The sequence below is a fragment of the Podarcis tiliguerta genome, assembly GCF_965153285.1.
Source record: "Podarcis tiliguerta genome assembly, chromosome: Z".
In the NCBI taxonomy this organism is placed as follows: Eukaryota; Metazoa; Chordata; class Lepidosauria; order Squamata; family Lacertidae; genus Podarcis; species Podarcis tiliguerta.
Genome location: NC_139553.1, coordinates 8,446,627 through 8,462,117, shown reverse-complemented (window position 1 = coordinate 8,462,117; position 15,491 = coordinate 8,446,627). Strand labels below are relative to the sequence as shown.

Genomic DNA, 15,491 nt, shown 5'->3' with positions numbered 1-15,491 from the left:
GATATTTGCAGAGCTTCAAAAAGCTCAAACCAACTCCGCTATGAGGAAAGGTTACAGCGTTTGGGGCTTTTTAGTTTAGAAAAAAGACAAGTAAGAAGAGACATGATAGAGGTGTATAGAAACTATGTGTGGTGTGGAGAAAGTGAATAGGGAGAGGTGTTTCCCTGTTTTTCATAATACTAGATTTGGAAGGAACCATGACTGTTTAAAGTGGGATAGTAGTGATGGTGCTGTGGTCTAAATGACTGAGCCTCATTGGTTTGCCGATTGGAAGGTTAGCAGTTCGAATCCACACAACGGGGCAAGCTCCTGTTGCTCAGTCCCAGCTCCTGGCCAGCCTAGCAGTTCGAAAGCACACCAGTGCAAGTAGATAAATAGGTACCACTACGGTGCAAAGGTAAACGGTCCCATTGCACCAGAAGTGGTTTAGTCATGACCCAGAAAGCTGTCTGTGGACAAACGCCGGCTCCCTTGGCCTGAAAGCGGAAAGCGAAGATGAGCACCGCACCCCATAGTCACCTTTGACTGGACTTAACCATCCAGGGGTCCTTTACCTTTTTTTTTTTTTTTGCCTTGTAGTGATGTCAATGTATAGCGCAGATGGGCCTTGTGGGGGTTGTTTGTAAGGATTGCAACAGGACAATGTGTGTGACCTGTCACTTCTGACTACTCACAAGCTTGTGTGATGTGCAATCCTAGCTGGGATCATTTAGTTTATGTTAACACAATTCCATGTTTTTTTAAATTGTTGAACTTCTGCATGATGTATTTTCCCCTCCTCTTGTTTGTCCTTCTTTTCTCTCCTGCATTCAGTGCCCGCTATGGACACTGGCACAAGAACAAGGCTCCTGGGGAGTACAGGAGTGGCCCCCGCCTCATCATTTTCATCCTGGGAGGTGTGGGCCTGAATGAGATGCGCTGCGCTTATGAGGTGACTCAAGCCAGTGGAAAGTGGGAGGTGCTAATAGGTGAGTCCTTTTGGCAGAGTCATGCTTGGCCCCACCTCCCTTTTCTTCACTCCATCATGAGCTTCTCTGTCCTCTTCTTTCTCTGTCTCTCTGTGTCTGTTTACCTGTCTGTCTCTTCCTCCTTATCCCTTCCCTATCTGCTCCCACCTGTGGCAAAATCCAGTCTCCAGGTGGCCTGTTCTAGAGAGATCCCATTGAATGATGGTTGGTCTAGCCAGATCTCCATTTCACATTCCTAACTCCTACAGTTCCAACTAAAGCATTGTTATTTTTTTTATGTAGGCAACCTTAACATTTAAAGCAGAACAATGCCACTTTAAACAGTCATGGCTTCCACCGGAGAATTCTGATACATGTCTTTGTCATCTTCTTCTTTGGCAATCACTCGTAGCCAAGTAAGATTGTCTTCCACGAACACAGTCTTAACACTGAGTCTGTAAGTCTGAGAAGTGTACTTTGCTAAGGGCCCTGAGAGTTGTTTGTTGTTGTTTAGTCATTAGGAGGCCCCTATTCTGTTCATGGAGCTACAATTCCCAGGACAGTTTAACAACCAGTGAACTCTGGGAACTGTAGGTCTTGGGGGGAAATGGGGGGGGGGTTTCCAAACAACTATTAGCACCCTTAGCACAACACAGCTCCTAGGATACTTTGGGGGAAGCCACAACTGTTTGAGACAGGGCAACACAAGTGCTTTAAATGTGTGGTGTGAATGCAGCCATTATTGAGTCCCTGCACAGGCAACTCTGCTATGGCAAGGGATCCCAAACTGTTTGACCGATTGTGGGCAGGAGCAAGTCAAGTATGGTTCTTGTTCAAATGGGGCCTGTTTGAATTGCTTATTAAGTATCTGCCTCCAGCTCCCCCACTTCCCCCCGAGCAGCTTACCTGTGGAAGTTGGGGATGCAATGCTGGTGGAAGGTTCTCCAGTTCCCTGGCAAAGCATCTATTCCCTGCAATGGGGACGTGAACGATAAACCCCATTGGGACTGGTGGGGCAGAAGGTAGAGAGGCCCACGGTAAGAGCTGGAGCCCAATTACTGGTAGCGCCAATTCATTCTGCTTTAGCCCTGCCCACTTTCCTGCTAGGTTCTACAATGGCAACACTGAGACAAAAGAGGAGAAAACCAACCGTATCTTTAAAATGTATCTAAAAAATAAAATAACAAGTAACCTTGGTTACTATAAGCACCCTGAGTTTTCGGGACTAGGAGGAACCAATTTGTCTAGGGCTGGCCCTTCCAATACAGAAGCCTTCTAGACCAGCCTTAACTCACAGGCCTCTCATTTTCCATCCCAACAGCTGCCTATCCCAGGGATGGTGTGACCTGTGCCCTCCAGATGTTGGTGGATCATTCTGGCATATTGAATGTTGCAGCCCAGCAGCTGGAGTGCAACAGGTTCTCCAATCTGAAGGAATGCCTCTTCCTTCCGTTGCATGCAGTAGGGAATGCTGCTTCTTAGAGCAGGGGTGTGCAATATGTGGCCCTCCAGATGTTGCTGGATGGCAACTGCTGCATCCCCGACTATTGGGAGTGCTGGCTTGGAGGGTTCATTTCCCATCATCTGGATACTCCTTTCAATTGAATGATTGGACCCTGCAGTCTCATATTATGTACCACTGGGGACAGGTGTGGGTTTAAATCTGGCATGGGGAGCTTATGGCCCCCCAGATGTTGCTGGACTCAAACTCCCATCATTTGTAACTATTGGCTGTGCTGGATGCACCTCTGATGAGAGCCAGATTCTAGAAATGTCTGGAGCACTACAACTCTGCATCCCTTGCCCCCACCTGCTCACTGGATTTTTCCCTTCTTGGAGGTGAGCCTCCTTTATAACTCTTTTTCTCTTTCTCTACTCTCATATCTTGGTTTGCCATGTGGCTTCACTGTTCTGTGCCTGTATATGTATGTATGTATGTTTGTATGTATGTATGTATGTACATGTGACATGTCAGGTAACTGTTAAATGTAGCTTTTAATGTTGAACAATGCACACTTTGTCTGATCTAGGATTGTGATAGGTGTGTGTGTGTGTGTGTGTGTGTGTGTTTTAAATGTTCATCAAGGAACCAGGCACCATCTCATGCTCTTCCTGGGTGTCAGGCATCAATCTCCATGCCGCCTCTTCGTTAACTAGACCTATTCATTTATTCAGACCAACATTTCCATGATTGCCTTTTGGCCTCAAGGGCAATTAATGGGCTCACAAGTGATGAAAACAAAGAACAAAACTGAAAGCAGTATAAATAAGAGGAGCAGCTCTTATATCCATGGCATATTCCCAGAACACTTAAACTACACTTCCCAGGATTCTTTGGGGTCAGTCATGCACTTTATATGCATGTTGTGTATGCAGCCCTTGGTTTTTAGTAGCAACAAACACACAGTAAGAGGAACACAGAGCACCTGCTTTGCATGCAGAAGGTCCAAGGTTCAACCCATGGCAATTTCAGGGCAGAACAATGGGGGTGGAGATGCTCCTTCAGGTATACTGGGCCAAGGCCATTTAGGGATTTAAAAGTCAGCACCAACACTTTGAATTGTGCTCGGAAACGTACTGGGAGCCAATGTAGTTCTTTCAAGACCGGTGTTATGTGGTCTTGGCGGCGACTCCCAGTCACCAGTCTAGCTGCCACATTCTGGATTAGTTGTAGTTTTTGGGTCACCTTCAAAGGTAGCCCCACGTAGAGTGCATTGCAGTAGTCCAAGTTTGAAGGATGGCTGGTTCATATATTGCTTTGGCAACTGTGAATTCAGTAGCCCAATCTTCAAATGCAAACTGAATTTTTTCATCCCTCATTCAGCTGAATTATTTTGAGACATCTAACCAGGGGTGGGTGTGGGTTTGTAAACCTTTTTGGTCCAGTGGGCCAGGTCACCTAGCAGTCAGTCATCCAACCTCACAATGAAGCCAGGTAACTGACAGGGGGTAGTCTGACCCTTCTGTCAAGGTTGGCTCATGGGGGCGGAGGAAGATTGTGACCATGCAGGACCGAACTGCCTGCACATCAGCGAATATGCAGGGAGGTCAAACCTTATTTCTGCAACATGAGAGTGCATGAGAGAATTCCCTACAGGATTGAACTTCATACAATCATAGAACTGTAGAGTTGAGTCATCTAGTACAATGCCCTGCAATGCAAGAGTCACAGCTAAATAATACCTGACAGATTCCCATCCAACCTCTGTTTTATAAACCTTCACTGAAGGAGAGCCCAAGTGCTGTCTGCAAAAATGCATACACTACTAGGGTAGATTGTGCATGGGTTACATGGGGAATTGCTTAGTGAAAATGTGCATTCTAGGAAACAATTGCATACAGACTTGTGCATGTTGAGGAACATTCACACCTAAATCTGAATTTGTATACATGAGATAAACGTATTTTTATATGAAAAAAATAATAATTACAAATGAATGTGAATAACTGAACTTAAGATTTGAACAAAAAGAAACTGGGAGAACCCAAAATTGACGGATTCGCTCATTCCTAACTTGAACCCCAAATGCATTTCTGCTGCATACAGCAGTTCCTGGAGGCCCCGGGGTGACTGCCAAAACCCAGATCCATCAAATCCACTCCACTGCATGCCTTGACGATGCTTTCCTTGACTGTCCATCTGCCTTCGTCTCTCTGTTCGTATGTGTGTCTGTCGTTTCCACATTTGCTTCTTTCACACATGTTCACTCTGCTTCTTTGTAGTGATACTTTCTGCTGATAATGAAGTAATGTTAAAGGCCTTTTTAAAGGAAAAGAAAAATCTTTTTTCAGCATGTGCCCTTTTGAATTGTTTTTTTGTTCTTCTCTGTGCAAGGAGTCAGCCCACACTCTGTTCTCCCGCAGGTTCTACTCACATTCTTACTCCCACCAAATTTCTCATGGATCTGAGGCATCCCGACTTCAGAGATTCCACTAGGGTATCTTTTGAGGAACAGGCTCCAACTATGGAATGAGAGCCAAAGAAAACAATAAAAAGTAAAAGCAGCTTACTATAGAAAAAGAAACTCTTCCCTCGCTCGGAAGGGCTTCTTTGATTATTACATCTCTCTCTCTCTCTTTCCTATCTCTCTCTCTCTTCCCCCCTCCTTTCCTTCTTTCTTTGTCCATTTTTTTGGTTCTTTAAATGAGAAAATGCTTGCGGGTTTTTTTTCTGTCTTTAAAACAACGGTTTTGAAAATGTGCCCAGCGTTGCTTCCATCAAATCCTACACCATCTCTTATTCAGAACTTGCCCATTCCTCCCACCAACGGTGATCTATTTCCAAAGGAAATGTCAAGACTCCCATTTTTTTAAAAAAAATATGAAAATGAAAAGGGGCTGCATTTAGACTTGGGAAGTGTCCATTTGCCACTTCAGATTTAAACGGGTTTGAAACTTGTTTAACTTTTGCTCAGAGTCCATTTTGGTAAATCGTAGCGTTGGACCTGCCAAGGATTCTTTGGCTTTTAAAAAGGTGTTAATAAGCTTACAGCAGAGGTGGGGAAACCTGTCAACTCTAATCATCCCTGACTATTTGGCCGTGCTGGTCTGGAATTATAGGAGTTGGAGTCAATGTCGGTAGGGCCACAGGTTTCCCATCACCTGGCTTTCAACACTGTTCCTGCCAAAGTTCCAGTGACAGTCTCCCAGAGCTGTTGATACATTCATGAAAATACTGCTGGGCATTTGCTGTTACTACAGCGCATTCTCTCTGCCTGCTCTCATCAGCCAAGACGCCTGCCTAGCTGTCACTGTTACAGGGTGTGTGGTGAGGGCTGGGTCAGCTGCCCCTTGGGAGCCCCTCTCAGCCACCCCCCACCCCGTTATGGGAGAATATATTGCATGGTCTAGATAGAATGAAAGAGTCCTGCTTTTGTTTTACTCTCAGGGAGAGGCCCTGTGGGGCTTTTTCTGCCTACGGCGCCAAATTAGCTTGCCTGTCCTTTGGTGCTCCTGCTTCTTGAGCAGGAAGGAAGTTGCATTTCCTGCTCTGCCTCAAAGAGGAACAGGAGATGGGGAAAGTCAGTGACTCCAGAGAAGCAAGGGACGCCTCTGAAAAGCTTGCTGGTTTGTAGCTTGCAAGTTCCTGCCCCAATAGCCATGAATGGTTGTATGGCTGCTGTATGTTCAAAGGCAGGGCACTTCACTTGTTTGTCCTGACTGGCTTATCGCCTCCCAAGGCTTTGGTACAGCCTCATCGCACTTCTCCTGCTTTGGATCATTTTTTATTTAGTTTAGCGGAGGTGCCAGCTAGTGAGTTTTGCATTGCTTAAGAGGGTGGGGTTCTTGGCACATGGGACACTGGTGTTAAGGGAGAAGGACCCCAGTGCAATCCAGATGGACATTTAGTGCTATACTGGACCTAGCTGCCATGCTTTGAGCATAGAGATGCAAGGCTAGAGCAACACCCACACAAACCAAACACCCACACCCACACCCACATCCTCATCTGTGCCCACAGAGTGTCCCAATTGGCAGCAGGCCTTAGAATCTTATTGTTTGTTGCTATTTTTATTTCCTAACACACACTCTGGTCAAGGGTAGCCATAATTACATATTTATTTACAGCATTTTATACCTCCAAAGGCTCCCAGAGCAGCTTACAAGAATCATCATCTAAGACAATCTGAAAAACACCACGGCACTTGATAAAAACAAGCAGTGGGAGAGCAGAGGGAAAAGCAAGCCTGATCCCAGGTTCTGAAGAAGTGGCAGCTCTTACAATGCAGTTTTAAGAGCAGCAGCTCCTTACCAGTGTCCACTGGCGGTTCTGGGAAACTTTGCCTTTTTAAGGGGTGCACACATCCCCCACCCACTGATGCATCTGGGGCTACAGGAAGGAGAGTTCTCTCTTTCCTCCCCCAAGGGGCCCCTGGTCATCATGAATTCCCCCCCCCCCTCCTTCTTTGTCTTGTCTTCAGTGACACGGGCTTTCTCCTGAAGGCTCCTGCAACATTCCTTGTATCACACTCTCCCTGACTCCTCTCAACCCCCTTCTCCATATCTCAAAATATGTATACGTGCACATTTTCAAGTATAGGCAATTCTTTCTTTCTCTTTCTTTCTTTCTTTCTTTCTTTCTTTCTTTCTTTCAAATTTGGCTCTTCCCTCCCATCTGAGACGGGAGAGGAAGAGGCGATCTTTTATCTGACAGCCTGCCATTTGCCACTGCATGCCAGGGCCTCATGAGCCACACAGCCACTCCTGCCTCGCTTTCGCTATCTATCTCTGCGCCCTCGACGCCAATGGCCTTATGCTGCCCTCTCCAGCATACCATATGCATCATTCCTCCACCACACTTAACTCACGGGGTTACTAAGCCTCCATCTGGTATTCTATATTTTTTTCTTTCTTTCTTTCGTTTCCGGTTTTTGCCTTTCCTTTTCCTGCACTAGATGGAATTGTAGTTCCATAGGCTTAACATTTTTGCAAGCATTTCTTCCAGTGGTTAAAAAATAAAAAATAAAAATTGGTACGCTGTCCCCGTGGCAGGTAAGAGGTTCTGAGTGTCAGGGAGGGGGGCGGGTTCTGCAATTATTCTCTCTTCTTTCCTATGTATATAACAGAAACTGGCGTAGAAGGGGATGGATTGGGGCCACCTGATAAGGGGGTTCACAAATCCTCCCCCACACAGTGGCTGCTGCTCTAACTTACCACATCACCAGCATGCCACTTATGGGTGTTGGCGATCAGTTTTGACCCTCTGTTCCACCATGTTGCACCTCTTAAAAACTTTTAATAATAACTTGCCTGATTTGTTTTTGTTGGGGGGTGGGGCAGGCAGTCCTTAGCACATGCATTTGCTCAGACGTGGGTGCAATAGCGCCTCCCCCACCCTCGCCCCCACCCACCCAAACCCACAGCAGGTCACCAAGGCCCCTGCCCTTATAGATGACAACCCCTCCCCCTTTTCTGATGCCTTTTTCAGGGTGGGAATTCTAATATGCATCTCTCTCCTCTTCTCCCTGCCTCCCACTCCCCCACCCCTACCCCCATTTGCAGGCTCTACTCACGTCCTCACCCCACAGAAACTGCTGGACACTCTGAAGAAACTGAATAAAACGGATGAAGAAATTAGCAGTTAAACAGACACACACACACACACACCAACACACCCTTCCCTCTTTCTCTCCTCCCCCATTTCCTGCTCTTCCCTCCTCGACACCATCATCAAAAAATCAGTGACATGACATTTGGGGCATCCCATTTCCTTCCAGCTCTGGGGTGATCCTTGCCCCACTTAAATTTGTTGACTGGTTCCATTTCACCTTCTTCTTATTCGTCTTGGTTTCCCGCTTCCATCCTACATTTGAAACGAAGGTAAATAAGAGAAGGGTTTGGGGTGGGGAAATTCCATTGTCTCTAAGACAGAGAAAAGAAAAAAGAAAGATAAGAAAAATAATATATTCTATAATATAGATATTATCTCCATATGTGTCCTCCAAAATAAACCACCAAAAACTAAACTTCCATCATTTCATCCATGGCGATTATATGACGACGATGCTGATAATTTTATTATTTTTTAATGATGATGTCCTTTTAGTTCTGGTTTTAGTTTTCTGCCCGGATGGACGAATGCTTGTGACTTATTTATGGCTATGTGATCTTGTACCTAACCTCAGATGCAAACTGTGAAAGGAATGCTCTTCTTCCCCCCCACTGTGTATTGGGATTTTTGCTTGCGTTTTGGAAATAACTGTCATTTGACCTTCCTTGTCCTCCCTCGTCCCCCCTGCTGCTGCTGCTACTGCTGTTGTTGTTGAGATTGTCCTCTCAATTTTCATATTTATTTAGTTTATCAGTGTGTAGGTGGTTGGTGCATTTCTGGGTTGTTTTTTTATTGCTTCACCCCTGACCTTTTCCAACTTTTTGGGGGCAATATTTTAAATGGAGTGTTTGTGGTTTGCAATTCCAGCATGTCTGGATCAATCTTCCTTGTTAGATCTTCTTTGTCCCACCCAGGAATGATGATTTATTTCATCACAAGCATATTTGGAGACCAACCCCTGGTTTTTAATTGGTTTGAAACATGTTGGCAAATGTTATTTTTTTTTCTTTAGGAAGGAGCTTTATTTTAGCACTTCGGTGATACCTTTAACGAGGCAGAGTTTGCTTGTGAATTCTGTAATATTATTTATCACATTCTTCCACCTGAGGGCCCAGGGCTGTCTCTCCAATTTTATCTCCACAACAACCCTGTGAGGAAGGTCTGTCTTACTCATGGTGATAAACCCAACACCACTCAATAAGATTGTGGTTGACTGGGGATACGAACTCTAGCGCTTTAACCTCTAGACCACAGTATGTCTCTGATTTCACGGTTCAGTGAATAGCAGGCAGGATCTTCTGATTCTGGGATGCTTCCTCTTACCGGCTTCCGAAAGGCAGGCCCTGGTTGGGCAGGATCTATCAGGATCTCCAGACTTTTCTGGCCCATGAAAGCATAAGGCAACAGCTAGCAATGGTGTAGTCATTCAATAGACTTTGTTCTGGTTTGGGAGTCAATTTCCTTTCAGTAGTTTGCTGAGAGCAAAGTTGTCTTGAAACCACAATTCCCGTGATTCTCTGGAGGTGGCCGCAGCTCATGTAAAATGATACGCTGTGTAGTATGGTCAGCTTGTTTCCTCTGTCCTTCTAGCTTTGCCCCCTGTACTCTTGCAAGCACATGTCTAGAGTCCCTGGAATCTGCATTCCTGAGCTCAGACTCTAGAGAAGCTGATGTCAGTTTGAAAGAGAGTTCGCTGCTTGTGGGATGTAAGCTACACATCCTGTGCATCCCACTTTTGCTTCTAGCTTGGAAGATTCACACATTGCTGTGTGAAGGCCTGCTTTCTTTGCACCGCTCTTTTAATCATCTTTTATCTGTCTCCAAGCCTACTGTCCTGCCCACAAAGCAGAAATCTGCATTGTGCTGCATTGAATTGACATTCCTGGACTACAATTCCCATCACCATGCTGGCTGGGGCTGATTGGGAGTTTGCATCCATCAGCACATCTGCGGCCCCTGTAGTAAGCAATGTTGGCAACTTCCTTGCTTTGCCTACTAAGGAAGGAGGAGACTATAGACAGCTTTCTCTTTTCAGTGACAGATGACAGATGACAGATTGGCTGGGTGGTGTAGATGTACACTGCATGGTGTAGATTGCATGATGCTGAACGTGTCAGCTGTTGTGAATCATTTAATCCCTCCCATTTGTGTGATTTGAGGGAGCTCAAGTGGCTTGAAAACTGTTAGGAAGGGGAAATACATTTTTGAGAGAGTGATGAAGGATCACTGCCCCGGGCAAAGACAAAGTGACCAGGATCTTTGCTGTGAAAACAAGAGGCTGTATCCAATGTTAGTCCTACACAGAGTACACAGAGTAGATCCATTAAACCTGGTGGCGTGACCAACCTAGGTACATTCCTTTTAATGGATCTCCTCTGTGTGGGACTCATATGCTTCCCACAGACATTATTTCTGGGCCCACAGCACCTCCTTGTGGTCATTCTCCAACAAAGAATATTCCATTGAGCTTTAAATGGGCTTAAAAGCTTCCTCAGCTCTGGGCTGGATTGTACCCAATTTCTTCCTGGCTTGTTTAGGAGCAAAAATAAACACATGACATATTTCAGGATTGAACTGAAAATAGCAAAACAGATTTGGGAAATGACTTCATCAACCAGGCAGCCACGGTTTTAAGTGCTTCTATGTCTATTGAGCTAATATGGGATTCGAGCAACATTGCTATCCTATTTAACATAGTGACTCCAGATAGTGTGGACTACAATGACCATCACCCCACAGTGGTTGTGGGGAGCTGATTGGAACTGTAGCCCACAATATACAGTCTACAACATCCGTCTTCCTGTGTTGTTGGGAAATGTTGTCCCCACACTCTGTGGGGCGTCATGTTGACTAAAGCTCAAGCTTAACTTCAGCTGGAGCGTCTTGTTTCTCCTGCCGTCAACAATGGCATTTCTCGTCATCAAATTTTTTGCCCTGCACCCTTTGGATTCCTTCCCCCTTTCTATCTCTCATCATCCAGTAGTGAAACATTGCTGGCTGTGGCAAGCGCCAAAAATCCCCAATTGTTCTGCATTTATAGATCCCTTTGCCGGTCCTTCTGCTCCCCCTGCAGACTGTATGTATATGAATTAAATAATTGTGTATTGTGGTCGTCCTAACAAGCTTGAAGTAAAGTGGTTTACCGAGTCTTCCTTGTGTGTCCTTTTCTCATTTGACTCCCACAATGGCTGTGTTCGCTTACTGTGATATTTTTAAAAAACTGTATTTTCTTCCCTGCAGTTTTGGGCTGTCCCTCCTCTACCTGTCCCAGGGCATTAATGTCTCTTCCTAGAATATCCCAACAGAGAGAAGAAAATACTCTTTCTGTTTGCTACTATTTTTGTGGTCCATTTTCCCCCTCCCTTGCCCATAATATATTTGTTTTTCGGGCAATGGTTGTGGTCATTTTGCATCAGTAACTGTTTTGCCACCTCTCCAACCTTTTCTTGCACCCTCCCCAGTCCCCCCCCGCCTTCCCCTTCTAAATTTAGCATTGCAGCCGCTTCAAGGTATCTCTTTCTCTCCCTTTTGTTTAGATGTGTTTTTGTTGTTTTTGGTGTGAGATTATATATATATATATATATATATATATTCACGCACATACACTTTATCAAAAGAGAAAAACAACAGCAAATTCTTGTTATGCAACTTGTTTAATTCTTGAAATTTCAGTGTTTGGAACTGTTGAAGCACAAACGTGTCATCTCTGTTTAGCTGTTCTTCTGTAACTTAAAAAAAGCACTTGGAGTCAATAAATGATTTACTGTCCCATCGAGCGAGGTAAAAGAGGATTGATTTGACATGGGAACTAGTTTGGAGTGCGGGGAGGGGGCAGGAGACAAAAGGCGGACAGAGATATGCTTAAAGACTTTCACTTTGCAGAGTGTTTTCTAGATTTTCTCTCTTTGGCTATGTGGTCAGCTCTGTGAGGTAGGCCTGTGGACAAACTCCACAACCTCTTGAGTTAAGGTTCCGCATCTTAAAACTGTAGTCCAAATATGAGGTGCTCCCTGAAGATGCTACTGGTACTTTTTTCAAGATTTTGAAATGGCAGCATATGCTTTGAATAGGAGAGACCAAGCACAAGCAGGGCCCTATGGGTGAATTTCCAAGGAAAATTTGCCAACCACATCTTGCTCTTATCTTGTAAGAGAGCCCTGGTGCAGGCTGTGCTTGCCTATAACAATATTCCTGGCTTACCGTGTTTTATCGAAAGCAAGCAAACAGCGCCCAATTGCTAGTACTTCATTCCTCCTTGAATGTAAATAGTATAAGCAGCAGATCCTTTGTGCTTCTCCTTAACAAGTTATGATTGGTAGCCATCCTGAAGCCACCATGACTTTTGAAGATCATAAGCTGCTGCATCCAGCCAAAGACCCATCTAGTCCAGCATCTTGGTCTTACCATGATGAACCAGATGGCAATGAATGCAAAAGCACTCTCCTCACTTGTGATCCCCAGCGACTGGTAGTCAGAGAAATACAGCCTCTGAAAGTGGAGTTAAGGCATAGCCGTCATAGATAGCCAATCTTAGCCTTGCTCTCCCTGAATTACCGTATTTTTTGCTCTATAAGACTCACTTTTTCCCTCCTAAAAAGGGGAAATGTGTGTGCGTCTTATGGAGTGAATGCAGGCTGCACAGCTATCCCAGAAGCCAGAACAGCAAGAGGGATTGCTGCTTTCACTGCGCAGCTATCCCTCTTGCTGTTCTGGCTTCTGAGATTCAGAATATTTTTTTTTCTTGTTTTCCTCCTCCAATGGTCTGGTGTGTCTTATAGAGTGAAAAATACAGTAGTTTATAACCTTTTGAAGCCATCCAAATTGGTGGCCATCTCTACTTCTTTTGGGAGCGAATTCCAAAGTGTGATTGTGCTATGTGAAGAAATACTTTATGTTGTTGTTCACTTGCTAATCGCAGCTTTCAAGGGAGCAACTTACCACAGTGCCCGGTTTGGATGTAAAGAAAACCTGGTACAATCTGTTTTGTTTGCATTGGGCAGCAGGAAGTACAAGCACTCTGACAGGACATCACTTGTTCTTGATAACAAAATAAGACTTTCTGGCTTATTGTAGGTTTCATGTGCAAACAGAGTCAGTGTGTGTGTTTGAAATCTTTCCCCTTTTTAAAAATGAATAAAGACACCAGCAGACAAAAATCATTTATTGAGCAAGAAAAACAGAAACACCCATTTGCATTCATTACCAGAGACGTGCTTGTTTTTTATTTTATTTTATTTTATTTTAAAGGAATGTTGAAAAAGATACAACTATCATAGCTTCACAGTGATTTTGTTTGTGGTAATGGCTCCAATGCAAAACACACACGCCCTACACCAACACCCTGTGTCTGAAAGTGCTTTGAGAACTGTCTACAACATAATGCACATTTTAGCACATTTTTACAGATCGTATGAGTGTTGAGAAGGATCTGTCATTAATAAAAAAAATTCTTTAAAAAAAAGGTATATTTATAGATTCAAAAAATATAATTTAAAAAGGTGTCGGGAGAAATGGCACAGACATCCTTCATCAGCTGCCCACTTCCCCTTGCTTTCTGTTGCAATGTTTCTAAGGCACTCATCTTATGACAGCCAATTCCTGTTATTACTGCACTTTCATCTCAACTCACATAATCTACAGGCAGCATGGAACATTAGCAACAATGAGGATAGGACCAAGAACAGCCTAGGTGGCCTCAACTTCCCAGCTGCATTTAAGCGGTTGCTCAATTCAGTGATTGGCAGAAGGTAGAACAGGCTCTCCTAGGAAATCTCTGGGTTAGCCCCAACAGATCAGCAAGGGTTTCTAACTCCCAATGGTCTAATAACAACAACCCAAAAGCTGCTGACTTAAAGGTGAGGTCCTATCTGCACTATACATTGACTGCAGCATTATACCACTTTAAACAGTTGTGGCTTCCCCTGAAGAATCCTGGGACCCGTACTTTGTTCAGGGTGCTGAGAGGTGCTTTTCCACACAGCTGCAGTTCCCAGAATTCCCTGCAAAGAGGGGGATAGGGAATTTCCTAAGAACTCTCAGCACTGTTAACAAACCACAGCTTCCAGGATTCTTCGGGGGAACACATGACTGCTTGAATACAGTTTCATACCGCCTCAATATATCATGCAGGTGGGCCTTTGGGTTGCTGAAAAAGAATGCCTAGGGGAAAACTATGTGTTGGTTTGTGGGAGGAAGCTTGTTTCTGCTACTGATCACAAATTCCTGGGTAGTGATCATGTGCCCAGAAGGAATCCTATTGCATGTAATACAGGAATATTCTACAAGACCCAGTGATCAGCTGAACATTGGTGCTGGCAAAGCCCTGGTATGACACCTAATGGGGGCTACCTACAAACTCCCTCCCAGCTCTGACACCTCTTTATCTCTCCTGCTCCTGATACTGCATATGACACTAGTTGTAAATATAAGTGCCCCTTGGGCAAACCAGCCTTGTGGGCGAAATGAGGAGGGTGGGCAGGCCTAATCAGACCTGCAGGCTGAAGGCTGCTCACCACTGATATCTGTTCTGTCTTAAATATTGATCAACTTTGCCCTGACAATGACAGCAAAAAGTGTCTGATACTGTTATATATCTACTGCCCCCAATGCTTATTGACTGCATTTGGTCTTGGCAAACTGCCTACAATGTGTTGGACCTCAGAATGGCTGCTTGCCCAAAGTTCTTAAAGCACACACAAACAACCTAATGGGCACAAGGAAATGGGGAGGGAGAGAAAAGTATTCTGGCAAAATATATTTTGAAGACATTCTTGAAGGCAAAAAACCCCAAAAGAGTAGACATACAAAATGCTCATTGTTCCCATCCCATAGTACCAAACCAAACAGCAATTGAAACCACACGTGTAAAAAAACAAATACACCCAAACACATATACACATATCTCTGAAAACGATACACCATGGCTATCCCTTCACAAAATAGAGCTCTTTCTCTCATGCATCACAAAGAGTCCTGAGGTAAGTATTGCAATAGACTCACGGCCCTTAAGAGGACCACCAAAAAACTTTTATGTCCTACTGTCAGCTTATTGAGCCTTGTAAGTAGGACAGTACCCTGTAAGGGGTTGTATTCAGACTAGTTCCGCTGGAATTAATGAACCTAAGTTACGTGCATTAATTTCAGTGAGTCTGCTCTGAAGAATGACAAACATTGGATACAGTGCTGTATGTTTACAGTGAATGAGATCAGTTCAGCAACAGCATGGAGGAGGTAGTAGACCTTCCTGCAAGATGATCAGGATAAAAACGTAAGAGCCCTGCTGGATCGAGCCAATGGCCCATGTAGCTTAGCATCCTGTTTTCCCAATGACCAACATATGTCCCAGTGGGAAATCCAAAAGCAGAACCATTTGTATTTCCCAGCAGGTGGCATTTAAAGACACAGTTGTTCCACCAGTAGAGGCAGAGCATAGCCTTAAAGGCTCTGAACAGCACTGGCCAGCGCTTATCTTCATCTTCCTAGGAGATGAAGGG

At 44.5% G+C, this 15,491-nt stretch overlaps 1 protein-coding gene across 2 annotated transcripts in view; it reads left to right on the top strand.

Annotated features, from left to right (window-relative positions):
• LOC310669270 (syntaxin-binding protein 1) overlaps nt 1–11,145 on the top strand; it is a 55,751-nt gene extending 44,606 nt beyond the window's left edge. The window contains exons 18-20 of one of the 2 annotated variants that reach the window (XM_083423083.1): nt 814–968; nt 4,812–4,943; nt 7,950–11,145. In XM_083423083.1, the coding sequence (XP_083279209.1) occupies nt 814–968; nt 4,812–4,921 (265 nt within the window). In that variant the 3' untranslated portion in view covers nt 4,922–4,943; nt 7,950–11,145. The remainder of the gene's footprint in view (nt 1–813; nt 969–4,811; nt 4,944–7,949) is intronic. The other variant, XM_083423084.1, reaches the window with a different exon arrangement.
• The last annotated feature ends 4,346 nt before the right edge of the window (nt 11,146–15,491 follow it).